The sequence below is a fragment of the Peromyscus leucopus genome, chromosome 23 (assembly GCF_004664715.2).
Source record: "Peromyscus leucopus breed LL Stock chromosome 23, UCI_PerLeu_2.1, whole genome shotgun sequence".
Taxonomy (NCBI): domain Eukaryota; kingdom Metazoa; phylum Chordata; class Mammalia; order Rodentia; family Cricetidae; genus Peromyscus; species Peromyscus leucopus.
Window position 1 is genome coordinate 34,619,035 of NC_051082.1, and position 20,194 is coordinate 34,639,228.

Sequence of the window (20,194 nt, forward strand, 5' to 3'; positions counted from 1 at the left end):
TTGGACAACTCTAAATAAACCAGAACCCAAGGAGTTATGTGCTTTAGCTGAACCTATGAAATGCTGTGATAACATCTCAGTAAAAGGTTTAAGTGTATTTTTATACTAACCAAGACTCCTACCTCCCAACTGGGTGCCTCTAATCTCCTCTGTCCTTTCTCCACCACAGAAGCCTGTGGCCCAATGACATCTTTGGAAGCAGTTCTGACGACGAAGTCCAGACACTACTGAATATCTACTTCCGTCACCAAACTCTGGGACAAACGGGTACTTATGCCTTGGTGGGTTCTAACCAGAGCCTGACTGAAATCTGCACCAAGCTGATGGAACTGAACATGGAGATCCGAGACATGATCCGCAGAGCCCAGAGCTACCGGGTCCTCACTGCCTTTCTCCCAGACTCCAGTGTCTCTGGCACTAGTCTCTGACAGGAGCCTCCCGTCCCCCATGGTTCCCAGGCCCGTGCTGCCATGCTGGGGCGACGTCATTCAGTGTCTTCTCAGCCTTCGCAAGGCTTGGACAGAGTGTTCTCCCTCTTGTTACCTGTAGGACTCTTTCTAAAGAAGATTACCCAGCTTCCAATGTGTAGCAATACTGTCCACACAGAGGCAGCCTAGGGCCTTCTCAGACAGACTCGACCCATCACGCCGTGCGGCTGTCCGTCAGTGGGCAGATGCAACCCACTACTGAAGAAATGACTTCCGTTGCATTACCAAAGCTGACCGCGCTGAACAATACTGTCCTTTCTGGAAAGAGTTTTAGATTGGCAAAAGTGCAATGTTTTTCTTCACATGAAAAAAAAAATTTATATTCTAAGACTTGTACATTCGTTCCCTTTCTCCTAGTTTTCTTCCTTTTTTTTTTTTTGTGGGATTTTGTTTGTTGTTTTTTTAGTGGGTTGGAAAGGGGGGCAGGCAGAATGAAGCTGGCCACTGAAAACCTGTAAGACGGTCAAAAGCTGACAGCCTGTGTGCTTGAAAAAGGAATTGTAAATGGACTACAATTTAATGTACACTGTATCTAAACGAGGCTGCTATGGAGTACCTTTCTTATGTTGCTAGGCTACTGTTACTGAAAACCCTGGATCTCTCTGCACCAGGAATGATCCAGATGGATTCTTTTAAAGGATCTAGGCTGCTTTTTACAAGAAGGTTGCTTTAATGAGTGTTATTTATACTACAGAAGAATGAGTGTCCGTTTGAATTCACTTTGCCGTTTTTGTAGAAAAACAAATTATTCACATCAATCCCGAGTCCTTTCATCCACCATGCATGCATCTTTTAGTAGCCATTTGGATAGCCAGTAGAGTCCTAAAGGGAAGATATGAGTTGCCACTTTAAGAATAATGTCATATTTTATTTGTAATATATGTGTAAAGGGCCATACTTAAAGTTTCTTCCTTAAACCCAACGCTGTCAAGTGTTCGATGTGGGCATGTGAATCTGTTGCGCATCCAGAGCATATTCAGAGTTTACCTATGTAACTTATTCACTGTGTAAATACATTTAAAATTTTTGTGATGTAATCTTGATTGATAATTCTGTTCAGAATTGCCTTTAGACTAAAAAAAAAGACAAAATACATATTGATCCTGGATTTTATTTCTAGTTAATTAAAATATTTGCCTTTGACACATACCTGTAGTTTTGTATACTGTGTACTTGTATTCTGTGGTTGACATGAACGACCCACACTGCAGATGTACAGGGCATGGCCCCTGAATCCAGACAGAAATACAATCTTCTTGGAAGTAGGCACCAAAATAAGAACATGGCTTTTCTTTATAGATATATCAACTTATTGTTTTCCATGTGTGTGTGCCTGAATATGTATATATGTTTGTTTGTATGTATGTATGTGTACCATGTACATGCAGTTGCCTGTGGGAGCCAGAAGAGGGCATGGGAGTTACAGTTTGGTTGCGAGCACCATATGGTTGCTAGGAATACTACTCTGGTCCTCTGGAAGAGCAGCAAGGGCTCTGACCTGCTGAGCCATCTCTCCAGTCCCTGTCCCCCTTTTTTTTTATTTTTATTTTTTTTTTCAAGACAGGGTTTCTCTGTGTAGCTTTGGAGAGACTGTCCTGGAGCTCCCTCTGTAGAGCAGGCTGGCCTTGAACTCACAGAGATCCACCTGGCTCTGCCTCCCGAGTGCTGGGATTAAAGGCGTGCCTGTGCGTGGGAATGTTGCCCCTGATTACATGTACCTGCAGAAGCCAGAGGTGTCTGGTCCCCCTGGAGCTGTACTTCAGGCAATTGTGAGACACTTGACAGAAGTGCTGGGACTTGAACTCAGGTCCTCTACAAGACCGACATGAGCTCTGACCACTGAGCCAACCCTCCAAACCCAAGACGGTAACTGTCAATCATCTCTTCTTGACCATAGAGGAAAATCAAAGCTTGGAATGATAGCTCATGCCTGTAATCCCCACACACAGACACCACACGTATATTCAATGAGGGTGGGGCTTCTGTGACCCCAAAATGCCCTTCTGAAGCCACCAGAAAGAAGAAGTTTCTCTTCTCTAAAGCACAGGTTTTAGAGAGTGGGTCAGCCCCGCTCCCCACGCTGCCTCCTGTCCCAGTCTCCACGCACTGCCCACTGAGCTCTCCAGGTTCAAGGTGGGCTCCGCGCTGCCCAGTCCGCCTCGCCTCTGACCCTGGCCCTCAGGGTTAAAAAATTTGTTTTTGTTTTTGTTTTTTGAGACAGGGTTTCTCTGTGTAGCTTTGGTGCCTTTCCTGGAACTTGCTTTGGAGACCAGGCTGGCCTCGATTGAGAAAGAGCTATCAATCTGTCAATCCTGTCCATGTCCGGGCCGGGTGAGATCCGCCTGGCTCTGCCTCCGAGTGCTGGGATTAAAGGTGTGAGCCACCACCGCCCAGAGAGGGTTAAATTTTTAAGTGGGCCAGTGATGCATTATTTAGTCAGAGGGGCACCATGCACAGAGATGATTAGTGCCATCCCCTAGGGCTGAGTTGGTCCTTGGGGAGTGTGTTCACTACAGTGACATTCACCTTGCTAAGACAATGTCTCAGAACATAGACAGTCTCTCCCCCTTGCAGTGCCGGCCATTCTTGTTCATGGCTCCTACAAACGCCACTCAAGGTGTTGTAGTGTAGCCAAAAACAGCTTCACAGAAGCCAGGCAGGCTTACCTCCCTGATCTTAAACTTTCTGCTTCCACATATGAGAGCCAAATAAACCTCTGTGTTTTATAAAGTACGCAGGTTCGGCTATTTTGTTACAGTAACACAAAACAAGTGACGCATTGGCTCCTTTTGCACTCACGCCACCAAGAAACAGGAACTATTAGCTTCATTTTATAGATGGTGTGGAGGGCCCCAAAACAGCTTGAGCACACAGCTGCTCTGACAGGCTTAGACACAGCTTCTGTGACAGGCTTACTGGCAGGCAACACCCAGATCCAGGAAAAGCCTTAAGCTGATACCACCCAGGGATCCACCCAGGGATGGGGAAGTACCCAACATTCCAACCATTAGATAGGTGGCCAGATGTCCCCGAGTCTAGCACGTACCTATTTTTGTTTTACAGATACCTCTAGACAAATGTCAGCCAATCAGGGTCCTGGACCTTGGAAATCCCCTCATCCCAAACTCTGCTATGATAAAAACTCTGCCCCACCTGAGCTCAGGACTCTGCTCTCACCCTGTGTGGGACAGACAGACCAAGCCCCGGAACTTGAAAATAAAGGTTCTTTGCTTTTACATGCGGGACTCAGTCTCCATGGTAGTCTTTTGGGGGTCTCCAAGATCTGGGCATAACAACAGAAAAACTGAGACACAGAGACCAAATGACTTACCCATGACCACACATCCCTTAACTACAAAAGCCAGGACTGAAGCTAGATAGTGTGGTCCATGTGCCAACTGGTATTAGTCTCGGTGTCACCCACCTCCACAGCTCAAAGCAGGCATCTCAGGGTCACCTTCTTTTTCCTCCATCACCCACTGCCAACCCTTGGACATTTCCAAACATTATCTGGATTTATAGACTCCTTCTCTAGCTCCATAGCTACCACTTTTATTCCCCCAAGACAGGGTTTATCTGTGTAGTCCTGACTGTCTTAGAACTCAATCTGTAGATCAGGCTGGCCTCAAGCTCCACCTATCTCTGCCTCCTCCAGACTGCTGGGATTAAAGTGTGCACCACCACCACCTGGCCATAGCTACCAATTTTGCCCAAGGTGTCTTTCTGCACATGGGTCTGTTCACTTCCCAGCCAGTCTCCCGAGTTCTGCCTCACAATGGTGAGCTTTTGAAGTAAAACGCCTCCTGTCACTGTCCTGTTGAAATCCTTTCGTAGCCTCTTGTGCTCTGACTTTGGTCTTCAGCCCTGTGCCCCACGTTGGCCCTGGAATATGTGTGGTGAGACCACACCATCCCCTTAGAACCCTTGCTATCTCTGTTCCCTTGAATCAGACCCACCCCCTCTCAGCGCCCCTCATCTTGAGGTCTCCTTTTTCATGCTGTCTCCTAGTCACGCAAATGGGTTTCTCTGTCTTGAGCCTACGTTTCCTACATGTACTGCGATCCTCATTCGAGAGAAAACGTAAACACAGTCATGTTTTTACAATCAGGGAGTGAGTCCTGGCCAGCCCAACTTCAAACCCTAGCTCTGCTCCATGACCTCTCTGCCTCCAGCTCCTCCCCTAGGAGCTGTTAGTGATACCCTGAAGAAAGGGAAACTGCAAATCCCAGCAGTAGAGTGAGCCAGAGGCCACCCGGGGCAAAAAGGAGGCCTTGTCTTCGAAACAAGAAGCTGCAGCGGTAGGGCACAACAATGTCTAGCGCATGCTGGGTGTTGCTAGAATTACATACAGTGGAAAGCGAGGACCTTGCCCCTGTCGCTGGGTTCCTATTGACTGCAATACCAAGCTCAACAAAGTTGGTCACACATTTAATCCCAGCACTATGTAAGCAGAGGCAGGCAGAACACTATGAGGTTGGGGCCTGCCAAAAACCCTGTCCCAAAAATATGTTGGTCACTTTAAAAAAAAAAAACCTTAGTTGTTTTGTTTGGTTTGGTATTGGAGACAGGGTTTCTGTGTGTGGCCATAGCTGTCCTGGAACTCACTCTGTAGACCAGGCTGGCCTTGAACTCAAAGATCCACCTGCCTCTTTCTCCTCCCTCTCCCTCCTCTTCCTCCTCCTTTTTTGAGACAGGGTATCACTATGTAGACAGACTGGCCTTGAACTCAGAGATTCACCTGCCTCTGCCTCCCAAGGGCTAGGATTAAAGGTGTGCGCCACCACACCTGGCTTTTTCTCCTCCTTATTCCTGTCAGTAGCTACCATTTCCACTATGCTATTGCTGTTTCTACCCAGGAATCACCCATTAATGTGTTTCTCGTGGTCTAGCTCACATGCATTTATTTTATTCCACTCACATTGTACAACTGTTTCCAACCTACCCCAAAGACAAAAGCTTACACCGTTCGCTATCGTCCAGTCAGAGCCGACTTGCGCAGAGGCGCACCCCGCTGCCAAGTCTATTAACCAGACACCACGGCTGCTGTCACAGGATGTAAACATTGCTACAGGAGAATCTCTTGTCTTTGCAGCGACCGCAAAGCTCCTGGCGGTGTGGCCTCCTGATATCAATGTGTCTTTTCTTCTGAGGACAGGAACAACAGGATTTTGAGCAGGTCTTTGGGAGGCAAAGTTTGGATAGTAAATGGTCAATTAGTGTTCCAAGTGTGGCCCCCCCAACTGAAAATATTCCTTTCCTTTCCCTTCAGCTCATAGCTGTGTCCTCCCCCCAGTCCTACAGCAAGCCCAGCCCAGCTCCCTTCAAATGCCACTGGAGTGATCACAGAAGCCATTCAAGAGAACATCACCGTGCCAACCCAGGCAGCAGTCAAATGTGGTGACGGGGTTTCTTAGTGTGTCTGTGTGTAGTTTTATGTATCTGTAACCAGTGGGGATGAGAGGCCGTCCGTGTGCAGTGATCATTTAATTAAAAGACGGGAAGCTATGGTCTCAACCAGGGGTCACTTTACTCCCTAGGGGATGTGCTGACAAAGACTGGACACAGTTTGAACTCTTGTTACAACTAAGAAGAAAGGACCTTCTGAGGAAGCTCAGGTCACCTCTGATGAGTACACATTATATATAAGCTCCATGGGTATTCAGTCATTGAGTTTTACATTATTCATTTAGTGTGGGGGTGGGTGGGTGTGGTGGGGTGTGACTTGAGTGTGGAGGTCAGCGGAACTAGGTTCTTCCCCTTCCGTCATTGTGGGTCCTTGGAATCAGGTCAGGCTCCTTTGCCTGCTGACCCATCTTGCTGGTCCAGGAAGCTAAAGTCTTTTCTTCCTGGCTATGGACCGTTCTCACTGATATTTAAAGCCACACCCTTCAGTCAAGAGTCCATCCTAAGGAGCCTGGCACACTGTCTCGGCACACCTTCCCAGTCAGTGCCGACCTTCCATGCACACCGATCCACCTTCCGCCTCACAGAACAAAGCAAGGTTTACCTTCTGCAGAGGGCGGAGAGCTAGCGCTTGCATTTTCCAAACGGGAGTGTTCAGTTCAATTTACCGAACATCAGAAAACAGCCACATCCTCCCTCCTCTAGGGAAGGGGCGTCCTTCCTTACAAATGAATCCCTAGGTGGGGCTGTGCTTGGCTGGCACCGTTCCAAGGACCTCAGGTAGATTAATTCACTGAATTATCTTTTTTTTTTTTTATGAAAGAAAAAGCCACACCACACCAGGCATGGTAGCACACGCCTTTAATCCCAGCACTCAGGAGGCGGATCTCTGTGAGTTCAAGGCCAGCCTGGTCTACAGAGCAAGATCCAGGACAGGCTCCAAAACTACACAGAGAAACCCTGTCTTGAAGGAAAAAAAAAAAAGAAAAGAAGGAAGGAAGGAAGGAAGGAAGGAAGGAAGGAAGGAAGGAAAGGTGGGTCAGACCAAACGAGGTTATTGTAAAGCCAGAGCTCTACTTCTCTCTGGAGTGGAATAAATAATACTCACCAAGCCTCCTGGACAGGTAGAAAGCTGAACCTAAAATAGATCTTTTTTTTTTCTTAAGATTTATTTATTTATTATGCATACAGTGTTCTGCTTGCACGCATCCCTGCAGGCCAGAAGAGGGCACCAGATCTCATTACAGATGGTTGTGAGCCACCATGTGGGTGCTGAGAATTGAACTCAGGACCTTTGGAAGAGCAGCCAGTGCTCTGAACCTCTGAGCCATCTCTCCAGCCCCTAGAACAGATCTTAAAGACAATGGAAGACAGCCAGGGCATAATGGAGAAAACACAGAAATGTAAGTGAACCTAACTTAGGGACTGCTTTAAAAAAGAAATAAAAGCTTTAAGATAACTGGGCAGTGGTGGCGCACACCTTTAATCCCAGCACTTGGGAGGCAGAGGCAAGTGGTTCTCTGTGAGTTCGAGGCCAGCATGGTCTGCAGAGTGAGTTCCAGGACAGCCAAGTCTACAGAGAAACCCTGTCACAAACAAACAAATAAATATGCATATGAAGAGACAGGACAACACACTCGAAAGCAAGAGGGGAGCAACAGCCCCATGGGGGATGAAGTTAATGGATGCAATCATCTGACACTAAATTTTAAAAACTGTGCTTAAAATGGGAGCCACAGTACATGCCTTAACCCCAGCATTTCATGAGGTAGAGGCTCGCAGATCTAATTCCAGGCCAGCTCAGAAGTTGTCTCAAAAACAAATTTTAAAAATCACATGAAAAAAACTACCCTTGCAGGATGATGGTAGCACACACTGATGAGGCAGAGGCAGGAGGATCTCTGTGAGTTCCAGGCCAGCCTGGTCTACAAAGTGAGCTCCAGGACAGTCAGAGCTACACAGTGAAACCCTGTCACAAAACAAACAAACAAACCAAAAAAAAAAAAAATCAACAACAACAAAAAAAGAAAATAACTATCCTTGCTGAGTGTGGTAGCTCACACCTATAATCCAGAACTTGGGAGTCTGAGGCAGAAGGATTTCCATGAATTCAAGGAAAACCAAGGCTATATAATGAGCTCCAGGCCAGCTTGGACTATGGAGTGAAAACATCTCAAAAATCAATGAACAACAATGCTTACTATGTTGAGGGAAAAGAGTCCAATATTTCCAACAAAGATCTCAAAGTTCATTTTGTTTTTTGAAATTGTCTATGTATCCCTGGCTGTATTAGAACTCACTCTGTAGACCAGGCTGGCCTCAAAGTCACAGAGATCTGCCTGCCTCTGCTTTCCTAGTACTGCGATTAGTTCTGGGAATAAAGTCATGTGCCACACTCCCTGATCAAAGTCACTTTTTTTTTTCTTGGTTTTTTCAAGACAGGGGTTCTCTGTGTAGCCCTGGCTGTCCTGGAACTCACAGAGATCCTCCTGCCTCTGCCTTCTGAGTGCTGGGATCCAAGTTACTTTTAAATGAAAATTTGAGAAGAGAAAAATCCATTCATTTCATTGATTAGTTTGACAGAAAATTAGGAAGAAGTTGAGTTAATAATTAGGAACAGAAAATGGACCAATGAGATGGCTCAGCAGGCAAAGGCACTTGCCACCAAGCCAGAGTTCGATCCCCAGAATGGATGGTAGGAGGAGACAGTTGTCCTCTGACCTCCGCACGTTTTTCTCAGTGTCTACAATCAATTTTATTGTAATATAATTAAAAACCATACCATTTAGAAAATACCAAGAAAAATATCTGTACGAGATGCAATTGTATTTGGATAAAACTGGCAAGTTCTTGCTCACAGCCCAGAGAACACCACGGAGGAAACCTAATATATCGGAATGGATGCTATGCCGTGCTGTTGGGCCCACGATTTGACGGCTCTCAGAGTTAATCTAAAGCTGTCCGTGTTTGCTACTAGTTGTGAAATTTCATCTTGAAACCATTAAGAATTCTTGTGCAGGGGCTAAAGTGATGGCTTTGTGGTTAAGAGCATTGACTGCTCTTCCAGAAGACCCGGGTCCTATTCCCAGCACCAACGTGGAGGCTCATAACCGTCCATAACGCCAGTGCTGGGGGAATCCAATCCCCTCTTCTGATCTCCACGAACTCCTACATATAAAAATAAATAAATACGAATTCTCATGCAGCCTGAGTGCGCACACCTTTAATCCTAGCACACAGAGGCAGAGGCAGGAGGATCTCTGCAGAGTTGGAAGCCAGCCTGGTCTACATAGTGAGTTCCAGGATAACCAGGGCAACATAGAGGGACCCTGCCCCTATCCACCTGCCCCCCAAAAGAAAGAGTTATGCATCTACTATTTAAATTATTAAAATATGTTTATTTTATGTGTATGTGCATGTGCCTGTGTGAGTTTATATGTAGTACATGTGTGCAGGAGCATGTGGAGGCCAGAGGCATCAGATCCCTGGGAACTGGAGTTACAGATGGTTGTGAGCTGCTCAATATGACTGCTAGGCACTGAACCTGGGTCCTCTGCAAGAACAGTAAGCACCCGTAACCACAGGTCAACCTCCTGCCCTTAATACCCAACTTGTTAAGTCTACTGTCTTCTCGTAGGTTCAAATCTTCTGAACCGGTTTGCAGTGTTACCAGCCTCTGTACCATCAAGTCAAGGTGAGCTCGAAGTCTTTTACTTCTCTGTGTAATTTTAACTTATCATATGTCTGAGGAAAAAGTTCAATGTGTCCTGGTCCAACACACATGCATCAGTATCAGCAACTTTGTCCATCATCCTACTCTAAGATCCAAAGGGGAGGGGGATATTTTTCTTTCAATATTTTCAATTACAGATTGTTGATGATCCTTGTTTTCATGGATTTCTTGTAACCACCGTCACTAGGTCATTTCATTTTACCAATTTTTTTTTTTTTTTGTTGTTTTTTGAGACAGGGTTTCTCTGTGTAGTTTTGGTGCCTGTCCTTGAATCTTGCTCTGTAGACCAGGCTGGCCTTGAACTCACAGAGATCCACCTGGTTCTGCCTCCCGAGTGCTGGGATTAAAGGCGTGCGCCACCACCACCACCACCACCACCACCACCACCACCACCACCGCCTGTTTTCCAAAATTCGAAGACCTTTGATATGGTAACCTGCCCCCACCCACACAACCCTACACACACACACACACACACACACACACACACACACACACACACACACACTGCTATGACCACTGCTGCCTTGGGTATGATCTACCCACCTCCAGCCCTAGGAGTCAACCACAAAAGAACATATTGTAAGTGAAGGACTCTGCTCTTGGGATGAGGATCTAGCTCAGGGGCAGAGCACTTGCCCGGCTTGTACCAAGGCCTTGGATTCAATCCCTAGTATGCTCTCCCCTCACAGTAACTTTTTTTTTTTTTTTGAGCTGAGGATCGAACCCAGGGCCTTGTGCTTCCTACCACTGAGCTAAATCCCCAACCCCATTTTTTTCCCTTCGACAGGGTTTCTCTGTGTAGCTTTGCGCCTTTCCTGGAACTCACTTGGTAGCCCAGGCTGGCTTCAAACTCACAGAGATCTGCCTGGCTTTGCCTTCCAAATGCTGGGATTAAAGGCGTGTGCCACCACTGCCCGGCCCCACAGTAACCTTTAAAAGAAAGATTTACTTAATTTTATTTATGTGTATGTGTGTGAATCTGTGTGTGCGTATAGACACATATGCCTGTGGGTGCCCATAGAGGCCAAAAGAGGGCACAGGATCTGGAGTTACAGGCAGCTGTGAGGTTCCCAATGTGGGTGTTGGGAACCAAACTCTGGTCCTCTGGAAGAGCAGCCAGCAAGTGCTTTTAACCACTGAACCTTCTCTCCAACCCACAAAACCTTCCTGACTACAACAATCATTCATTCTTGAACTAAGACAGTATTCCATTCCACAGTTTCAGATTCCACACAACCCCACACCCAAACTCAAAAAAAAAAAAATCTTTTTTAAAATAGAAAGTCAAAATCTCATCTAACTCAGAGACTTTCCAAACATTGAAGACACCATGAAGTTCAATCAAGATTTAACCTATAAATCTGACTTCTGGCAGCCTATCAAACCTTACATGGAGTAGGCATTGTGGCTTGCAGAACAGGAACACCTTCACAAAGGTTAAGCCATGCCATGAAACATGCAAAACAGCCCAGCATTAGGGTGGTTAACTGTCAAAAGTCAGACGTTCTAAAGACACTCTCCATAGTGACACACTACAGAGGCAGCTTTCTGGTTTTGTTTTGGCTGTTCAGACAGAGTGTCAAGAAGCCCAGACTAGCCTCGAACTCCTGAATCTGCTGCTTTAGCCTCTCGTCATGACTGTAGCCATGCCTGGCTGACACAAGGAAACTTACAACAGTGGATCTTCTTCCTCTTTCTCTCTCAAAAAAAAAATGGAATTTATGCTTTTATTCCTTTTCCTAGACTAATCTAAGCTTTCACACTTACAAAAGATCTAGTATCCCCATGCCAAGAACCAGGTCTGTAAGATTCAAACCTTTGTGATGGAGGCTCCACGCAGACAAATGGAAATATGGCAGACAATCAAAGCATTCTGTGTGCTTACCTGACACTGAATTGCTTCCACTCTGTAAGGATTAAATTTCTTTTGGCACTTGCAACAGAGTTGTTTGAAATAAACCTAAAGAGAAATTGGCTTTTTTAATACAAGCTGATATGTGCATTCATTTCCTAGGTTCCCAGTTGCTGCAGGTTTTTTTTTAAAAATATAATTTGCTTATTGTTTATTTTTTGCTCAAAGTTTTGTGTATGCATGTTTGTATGTACACTGAGTATGTGCAGTATCCACAGAGGTCAAAAGAGGGCGCAAGATCCCTTAGAACTGGAGTTACAGGTGGTTGTTATCTGCCATATGGGTGTTGGGAAGGGACCTGGGGTTGGCTCTTAACTGCTGTACCTCCTCTCCAACCTAGCCCCCAGTTCTTTTGATACAATGTGTTCCTTCACTTTGGTACTTCCGTGTCTTGTATGTAACCTCTACTCTTGAGGGATTTTTTTCCTTTTTTGTTGTTTGTTTTGGTTGCCCCCCCCCCATGTGTCTGTGTACCATGTACATGCATTGCCCAGAGGAGGCCAGAAGGGGGCATTGGCTCCCTTGGGACTACAGATGGCTGTGAGTCACCATGCAGGTGCTAGAACTCAAACCCGGTCCTCTTAACCAATGAGGCAATTCACCAGCCTATACTTTGAGGTTTTAAGCTCTGTGAGTTCCATCAGTTATTTTCCATTTTCCTCACTTGTAAAATTGAGACAGCATTACTTTTTCTATAGTCCCGATGACTATTCAGCAACACACAAAGAACCATAGTAGGTACTCCAGAGGAAGTAGCTGTTACTAGTTTTGTTCAGTGTGCAGGCCAATTCCTCCTTTTGTCCCACTCATTTTGCTCTGAAATGTCTAATTTCCAACTTGAATCTGGTTCCTTATGGCTACCATCAGCATCGTCTACTTTCTAGGCTAGGAGACAATTCTCCTGGATGTTTTCTCCCTGGTCTACTTAGCAATGTCTCAGTTTTCTTTTTTTATTGAGAAAGGGTCTCCACTATGTAGCCCTGGCTGGCTGAACTTGCTCTGCAGACCAAGGTAGTTTCAGACTTGCAGAGGTGAACTTTCCTCTGCCTCTAAATGCCGCCATGCCTGGTCTTTCTGTTACTTTAAAGTGGTGGTTCTCAATCGCCCCCAGGCATTACCCGTCTCTGAATACTCCAGAATGTACTTCTTGAAGTGAGTTCTCTAACCTGCTCTTTGTACCCCAGAACTTTGGGAAGATCTGAATTCAGCCCACAGTTTTCCTTCCGGCGAGAAAGGGATGGGAAGTTAACTTGGTTTTAAATTCTAACCAGGTGTGAAGACACAAACCCATAATCCCTGCAGCAAGAGGTTGAAACAGGAGAATCAGAAGTTCAAGACCAGCCTGTGCTACCTGAGGCCCTGCCTCAAAAGGTAACAAGAAATTCGAATAAAACAGCATGAAAGCTCCTGCCGCCCTCAGGCTGGCTCTCCTCCTGTCCCTGGCTGAGGGGGGGGGGGCTGCCCAGAGCATAGACTAAGCCCCAAACTGTAAAGAGTTGTCTCTCTTGCTGCCAGAGGCACAGGGGTGGAGGACAAACGTTTCAGGCTTTGTGGAGTCTATCCAGTAGGCAGGAACAAAAATTACACTTCAAGAAAAGAAGCAGGGCACAGATTGCCAGCACTCAGAAGGTAGGGGCAGGAGTCTGAGAGCTCGAGGCCAGCCTGGTCTACATAGGAAATTCCAGGCCAGCCAGGACTACATAGAGACAATCTGCCAAAAACAAACAAACGTTCAAGATCATCCTCACCAGTTATACAGCAAGTTTGAGACCAACCTGGGCTTCATGAGACCCTAACTCAAAAAAAAAAAAAAAAAAAAAAAAAGACTATATTGAAAGTAGTCAATAGACACCAATACAAAAATAGCCTGATAATGAATTTAGAAGACATTATCAGCAGTTTTTAGCAAGAAGTTTAATGTCTTGACAGAAAATGCCAGATTTGACACCTGCAGAGATGATGAAACCCTTAAAAATAACCTTATACTATCTTGGCACAGTGGCACACACCCTTAATTCCAGCACTTGGGAGGTAGAAACCAGCAAAGCTCTGTGAGTCCCAGGCCAGCCAGGGCTACATAGTGAGACTTGGTCTAAATAAATAAATAAATAAATAATAGTGACCAAAAGACACTGTTAGTTCAAAGTAATTTATACTTTTAATTTATAATTTATACTTATACAGGAAGTGAAAAATGCAAAGAACTCCATCAATAAACAATGTTAAGAATAGCCTAAGTTGATAGGGAAAAAAAATAGGGGAGCTCCCTAAAGTAGATGAGGACACCCAAATTTACCCATGACAAGAAATATGTAAGTAGGAAATTAAGTTTATAACAGTATTTAAGGCACAAACTGTTACCTAGAGAATCACATTAGACCTGTGTGACTAGGCTCAACTGAAAACGGGATTTTTAGACTATTTACTAGACACTGGAGAGGATTTTGTCTTGTTTTGTTTTGAGATGGGGTCTCACTGTGTAGCTCTGGCTATCCTGGAACTCACTCTTGTAGACCAGGCTGGCCTCGAACTCACAGATCCGCCTGTATCTGCCTCCCAAGTGCTGGGATTAAAGGTGTGCCACCACACCCAGCTTATTTGTTTTTGAGATGTGTGTGAAGGTCTTTTTATGCAGCCTAGGCTGGTCTCGAACCTGCTCCTTCCCCTCCCAGGTGCTGCAGTTATGGGCTTCTTCGTTTCCACTCCTGGTAGTGCATTTATTTACGTATTCATTGACATTCACACTAAGTAGGAATGTCAGTATAAAATCCATCATTGCTGCCTGTCAGCAAGGATGCCAAGGTGAAGGAGTGGAAACCCAGTTCTCCGGCTAACACCTGTGCCTTCCAAGCCCAGTGCCCCTCCCCCACGCTTGCTTACTTTATTGGTACCAGAGATGCACCACACGTAAGCACTCTCCCATCTGGTCTTACAGTCTTTACAGTGAAAATAGCCGTATTTTGGTTCCAAAAACTGAAAATAAAGAGAAACGGGAGTCTATTACTATGGGCGTGGGTTGGGATGGGGTCTAGATCCTCGTTTCCTAACTGGTAGCCTAAATGAAACAACTGACTTCCTGGGCCTCGCTTTCAGCTACCCTTTATGCAGCTCTGTTCATTTAGCGTCTGGGCTTGCTCAAGGATAACGTTTTCAGTTCATTTCCCACAACACCAACGTCTCCCAACATAAAAATCCAGGTTCACCTTTCGCGCACTTGTAGCTCACTGTCCCCTCATCATCACGGGCAGAAGTGACAAGACTGCTAAGTGAGGATCCACACCCTATCTTACCAAAACTTGAAAAACATCCATGTAGACAAAGTACAGGCTTCCAGAACTCCACCTTCCTCACCAGAGATAAGGTAGATATGAGCCAGCTAGCACTCACTGCTCTGGAAATGAAGCTGGGAGGATGGTGCTGGGGAGGAGGGCTTATGTAGAGAGAAGCCTCGCCCTGCTGGAAGCTGGGCTTCCCAGGTGGCCTGTGACTCTGTTTCCACATACCAGCTTGCTTTTCCCGTCCCCAGGGCTGGGGGCATCTTCCTCCCCGACTTCCTTCAGCTGTGGGAGGTTCTCCTGCTTGTCACCGTCTGGCTTCATCGTCGATGTGTGTGGACTGGCCGTAAGCTCTAGGCTTTCCCTGTGTCCCTCCTCCTTGGGCAGCTGGACCAAGGCTCTCCTCCAGGAAGCTTCTGCGGGCTTCCCGAGGCTGGATCTGTCCCAGAGGGCGCCGCTGTAGAGGGTCTGAGGTCCCAGTGAGCACTGCACCGCCTTGTCCACCCGAAGGCTCACCTGCACAGCCACGTCCTTAGTGTTGGCCTGGCAGAGCCGCAGACTCAGGTTGGGGTTCATCCGGGTGAGAATGGCCTGAAGCTGAGCCCTCTTGTAAGGGTAGACGCAGGACTCGGAGGCATTTGCTGGTAGTGTAGGCCCTGGCCTGGCTAGGAAAACAGGAGGGCCCATGTTTTGCCTCCAGTCTTGCTGTTTACAGTGTCTCCAGAGGCCAGGCTGGCTCAAAGGCAGAGTGCTCCCATAGCCTTGGTGGAAACTGTAAGGAACCTGGACAAAGCGCTCCATTGGAGTCGTTTCCTCCTGGAGTTTGTGTTCCTGTTTTGCTCCCCACCCCCGACCTGTCTCTTCCTCCTTGTCGACTGGTTCGGGTTCACCCAGGTTTCTTCATTTATTCCAGAGTGAGAGCTGCCCCCTTAGCTCCTTAATTGAAGGAGGGAGCTAGCCATGTGACTCCTAATTGTTTTCCTACCTTTTCAATTTGCAGTTCTCCACTTTTTTTTCCCCCTCAAGGCTGTTTTTCATTTCTGTCTTCTCCAGCAGGAGCTTTAATTAGTTATTTCATTCATGGATTCTCTTGGTGACTATTTTGGTGATCTGGTATTGGTAGGTGGGAATGTAAATTAGTATAGGCATTATGAAAAGCAACACAGGACTTCCTCAGGAATTAAAAATAGGAGGGCAGGAGAGTCGGCTCGGTGGCTAAGAGGGCATAGTGCTCTTGCCAACTTCAATTCCCAGCACCCACACTGGGTGGCTCACAAACACCTGTAACTAGCTCCAGAGTGCCTGACGCCTTCTTTGTGGCCAGCATTCACATACATGCACACAGATATAGACACACAATTTAAAAAACATATCAAATATATATAGCAAAAAATATAAAAAATATATAGCAAATCTTTTTGTTTTGTTTTGTTTTTTTGAGACAGGGTTTCTCTGTGTAGTTTTGCACCTTTCCTGGAACTCACTCTGTAGACCAGGCTGGCCTCAAACTCCCAGAGATCCGCCTGCCTCTGCCTCCCGAGTGCTGGGATTAAAGGCGTGCACCACCACCACCCAGCAAAAAATATATCAAATATATATAGCAAAAAATATAACAAATCTTTAAAAGAAGTTAGAAGTACAGATGACCTACCAATCCCACTATTTGTATGCATGCTCAAAAGAAAGTGAAATCCAGAAGTTAAGAGATTCTGTGTTCCATGTTCATCCAAGATTCAAACTATGGAAGCCACCTAAGTATCAGGTGACAGATAAGTAAAGAAATGGTCATATCTGGGGATTTCATTTAGTCATTAAAAAAAGAGAAAGCAGGTATGGTGCTACAGGTCTTGTAATCTCAGAACCTGAAAGGCTGAGGCAGGAGACTCACAAGTTTGAGATCAGCCTGGTTGCACATCCAGACCTTTTTTTTTTTTTTTTTTGCTTGCTTGCTTGCTTGCTTGTTTTTGTTCTGGATGAACTTGAAGGACATTATGTTAAGTGTAATAAGCTAGACAGAAAAAAATTTATTATGTGATGTCATATATAAAATCTAAGGAACTCAAATACATAATCACCAGTGTGTGGGGGGGCGGTATTGGTCAAAGGCATGAAGGTGCAATTAAGTGGGATGAATGAATCTAGAACTCTAAAGCACAGTATGAGGACTGTAGATGAGTGAATGAGTTTAGAACTCTAAAGCACAGTATGAGACGAGATGATGATGAACTCTAAAGCACAGTATGAGGACTGTAGATGAGTGAGTTTAGAACTCTAAAGCACAGTATGAGGACTGCAGATGAGTGAGTCTAGAACTCTAAAGCACAGTATGAAGACTGTAGATGAGTGAGTCTAGAACTCTAAAGCACAGCATGAGGACTTTAAATGAGTGAGTCTAGAACTCTAAAGCACAGTATGAAGACTGTGGATGAGTGAGTCTAGAACTCTAAAGCACAGTATGAGGACTATAGATGAGTGAGTCTAGAACTCTAAAGCACAGTATGAAGACTGTAGATGAGTGAGTCTAGAACTCTCAAGCACAATATGAGGACTGTAGATGAGTGAGTCTAGAACTCTCAGTCATAGCACAGATAGTGAGTGAACTTAAAGTATGAGATGAGTGAGTGAGTTTAGAACTCTCAAGCACAGTATGAGGACTACAGTTACTAACTGTTGATGTAAAAACACAGCTCTCACCTCAAAACAAAGAAGAGTCAGTTTATTTGGGAGGCAAATTTGAGTCATCATGGCCCAGAAACACAGATTTAGGTTACTCCACCAAATTCTATGTTCCAATGTGGAGGCAGTTTCATGAAGTATCTATAGTTACAGAACAAAGAAAGTCATAAATTAAGGCATTTGTAAAATGGCTCAGCCATTAAAGGCTAGGCTCACAACCAAAAAACAAAACAAGACAAAAAACAAAAAACAAAACAAAAAAAAACCTTGTTAACAGAGAGATGAGTTACAGACAGGGATAGATCTCAGCTACAGGCCTCAGGTGCTATCTGATACCATTCTTGGACCTTTGGTTGGTACGGTTTTGTTAATCCATTCCAATGTTGTTGTTTTTTTTCATCTGTTCATTAGGATATTAGGTCCCACACCACAGAAGTGGGCAAAGAATACATCTCTTGTGAACTAAAGACAGCATGAGATAAATTTTAATTAGGCTCTGGACCTGCAACATTCCAAATTCTCCACAGTCAATGAGTTTTAATCAACAGCCTTTGTAGACACAGCCTTTTCCTAGGGATTCCCATTCACACATTACTGTACTACATCAGAGATTTGCTAAGAGAATAGATTTAGTACTCTCTATCATACACCTATACATAGAAAGTAACTATGTGGGGACTATGCTATGTGACTTGTATCCATTATTCACAATGTACATGAGCATGGAGATGTGGTGCACATTATACACATTTTTATGAAAACGGCAACTTAGAAACAATTAATGAATTGAACCCTATGTTTGGTAGTAAACAAGCTGAGCAACTGAACTCAAAGATACAGAGTATATTAGAGTAGATGTAGTGGTTGTGAGGTTCCTTGTACCAAGAACAAGGAACAGAGTTATAAGCTGGTGAGGGTCAGGAGTGTGTGATAATGAAACATCTTTCAGAAGGTGAAATGTATTACTGGTTCTCATTATTCCAAGTGCTCCATCTTAGTGAGACACCTCTCTCCTCCAGCTTCCCCAGGGAAGAAAGCACTTCTTTCTTTTAAAGTGTATTTTGTTTTGTTTTGAAACAGGGTTTCTCTATGTGGCCCTGGCCATCCTGGAATTCTCTCTGTAGACCAGGCTGGCCTTGAACTCAGAGATTCACCGGCCTCTGCCTCAGGCATGCACCACCACCACCTGGCTCTCAGTAGGAATGTATTGTTACCTTTATGTATTTTATGTATGAGAGCTTTGTCTGCATGTACACCTCCACTCCAGAAGAGGGCATAAGATCCCATTACAGATGGTTGTAAGCCACCATGTGGGTGCTCGGAACTGAACTCAGGACCTCTGGAGAAGCAGCCAGTGCCCTTAACTGCTCAGCGGTCTCTCCAGCCCTAATTCTTATTTATAGGGTCAATGCAGATTTCACAAGGTAAGTATATGAAGTCAAACGGATTCAAATTCGAACTTGGGCTTTTGGAAATTACCAGGCTAGTTAGCTGAGTTTTTACCCATTGGACAATACTAAACACTTTATAGTATTGTAAGAAACATTCAGTAAGTAGTAGTTTAATATTAGATAATACCACTCATGCCTCTTTTTTGCTAACTAGACCTATATGCAAAGTTTTAGGTTTTTTGTTTGTTTGTTTTTACATTAGTGAGGCTTCCTGCTACAACTGAGGATTACTGATTACCAGACAAAAATGATACCAATGAACCAAGCAGATTTTTCCAGTAGTCTTTATGGCAGTGCTGAGTACCTAACCCAGAGCCTTGCAAAATCTCTGCTATTGAGGCATATTCCCCAACCCCATGCCATTCTTTTTCTAATCCAAGAAGGCCTTTACTGCTTACGTGGGTTCTGGAAGCAGCAAGGCCCCTAAGATCTCACTTGCTGAATCCCATTGAAGGCTTTCTAAGGTTCACACGTTAAACCCAAAGAAAGCCATGAGGCTCACAGGTAGTTACCCTGTAAACTCGGGGGTGAGGTTATGTTCCGGTTTTCTAGCTTGGTTTCCCAAAGTCTCACAAAACATGGTGATTGTATCCTAAAATTATATTATTATTTTGGTTTTTTGAGACAGGGTTTCTCTGTGTAGTTTTGGTGCCTGTCCTGGCTCTCACTCTGTAGACCAGGCTGGCCTCGAACTCACAGAGATCCACCTGCCTCTGCCTCCCGAGTGCTAGGATTAAAGGCGTGTGCCACCACTGCCCGGTATCCTAAAATTGTAAAAGATACTCCCTACGCCCGCAGAAAGGAGTACTAATATTGCAGGACTGTTATCCATCCTGGGGGCGGGGGTCACAACTTGTGTCCCAAGCCAGGTCCTGCCACCTGCCCTCTATCAGCCAAATTAAAAGTGGAAAGCAGAGAGCGGAGTGGCTGGGAAGAGGGGCAAAGAGATCCAGTGAACCCTTCCAAAGACCATCTTTGGAGTCCTGAAATGATATCAAAGTGTAAATAGAAGGCCAAGGATATGCATCTCTAAGCAGACCCGGAAGATAAAGTAAACTATAAAACAAAATTTCAATGTGTAAGAGACAGGTATCGGCCTAGGACACCCCCAAACCAAGTACTCAGCACAAAGGAGATTTATTTGCCCCAGAGGGACAAAAGGCAGGGAACAAGAGACAAAGACGGGAGATAGAGGACGAGGAAGAAGGGGAAGGGGTCTTCGTCCCGGAGACAAAGGACCGCCTCTGGGCCTC

General features: G+C 45.2%; 2 protein-coding genes across 2 annotated transcripts in view; one reads left to right on the plus strand and one right to left on the minus strand.

Annotated features, from left to right (window-relative positions):
* Fry (FRY microtubule binding protein) overlaps nucleotides 1–1,755 on the plus strand; it is a 254,501-nt gene extending 252,746 nt beyond the window's left edge. The window contains 1 exon segment of the mRNA XM_028878084.2: nucleotides 170–1,755. Within this exon segment, the coding sequence (XP_028733917.1) occupies nucleotides 170–428 (259 nt within the window). The 3' untranslated portion in view covers nucleotides 429–1,755.
* Nucleotides 1,756–5,381: 3,626 nt separating this feature from the next.
* Nucleotides 5,382–18,571, minus strand: Zar1l (zygote arrest 1 like). Its single transcript, XM_037198392.1, has 5 exons — nucleotides 17,509–18,571; nucleotides 15,003–15,924; nucleotides 14,420–14,520; nucleotides 11,513–11,587; nucleotides 5,382–5,666 (listed from the first exon to the last, which is right to left on the minus strand). The coding sequence occupies exons 2-5, from the start codon at nucleotides 15,613–15,615 to the stop codon at nucleotides 5,535–5,537; spliced, it is 921 nt and encodes a 306-aa protein (XP_037054287.1). The 5' UTR covers nucleotides 15,616–15,924; nucleotides 17,509–18,571; the 3' UTR covers nucleotides 5,382–5,534.
* Nucleotides 18,572–20,194: the final 1,623 nt, after the last annotated feature.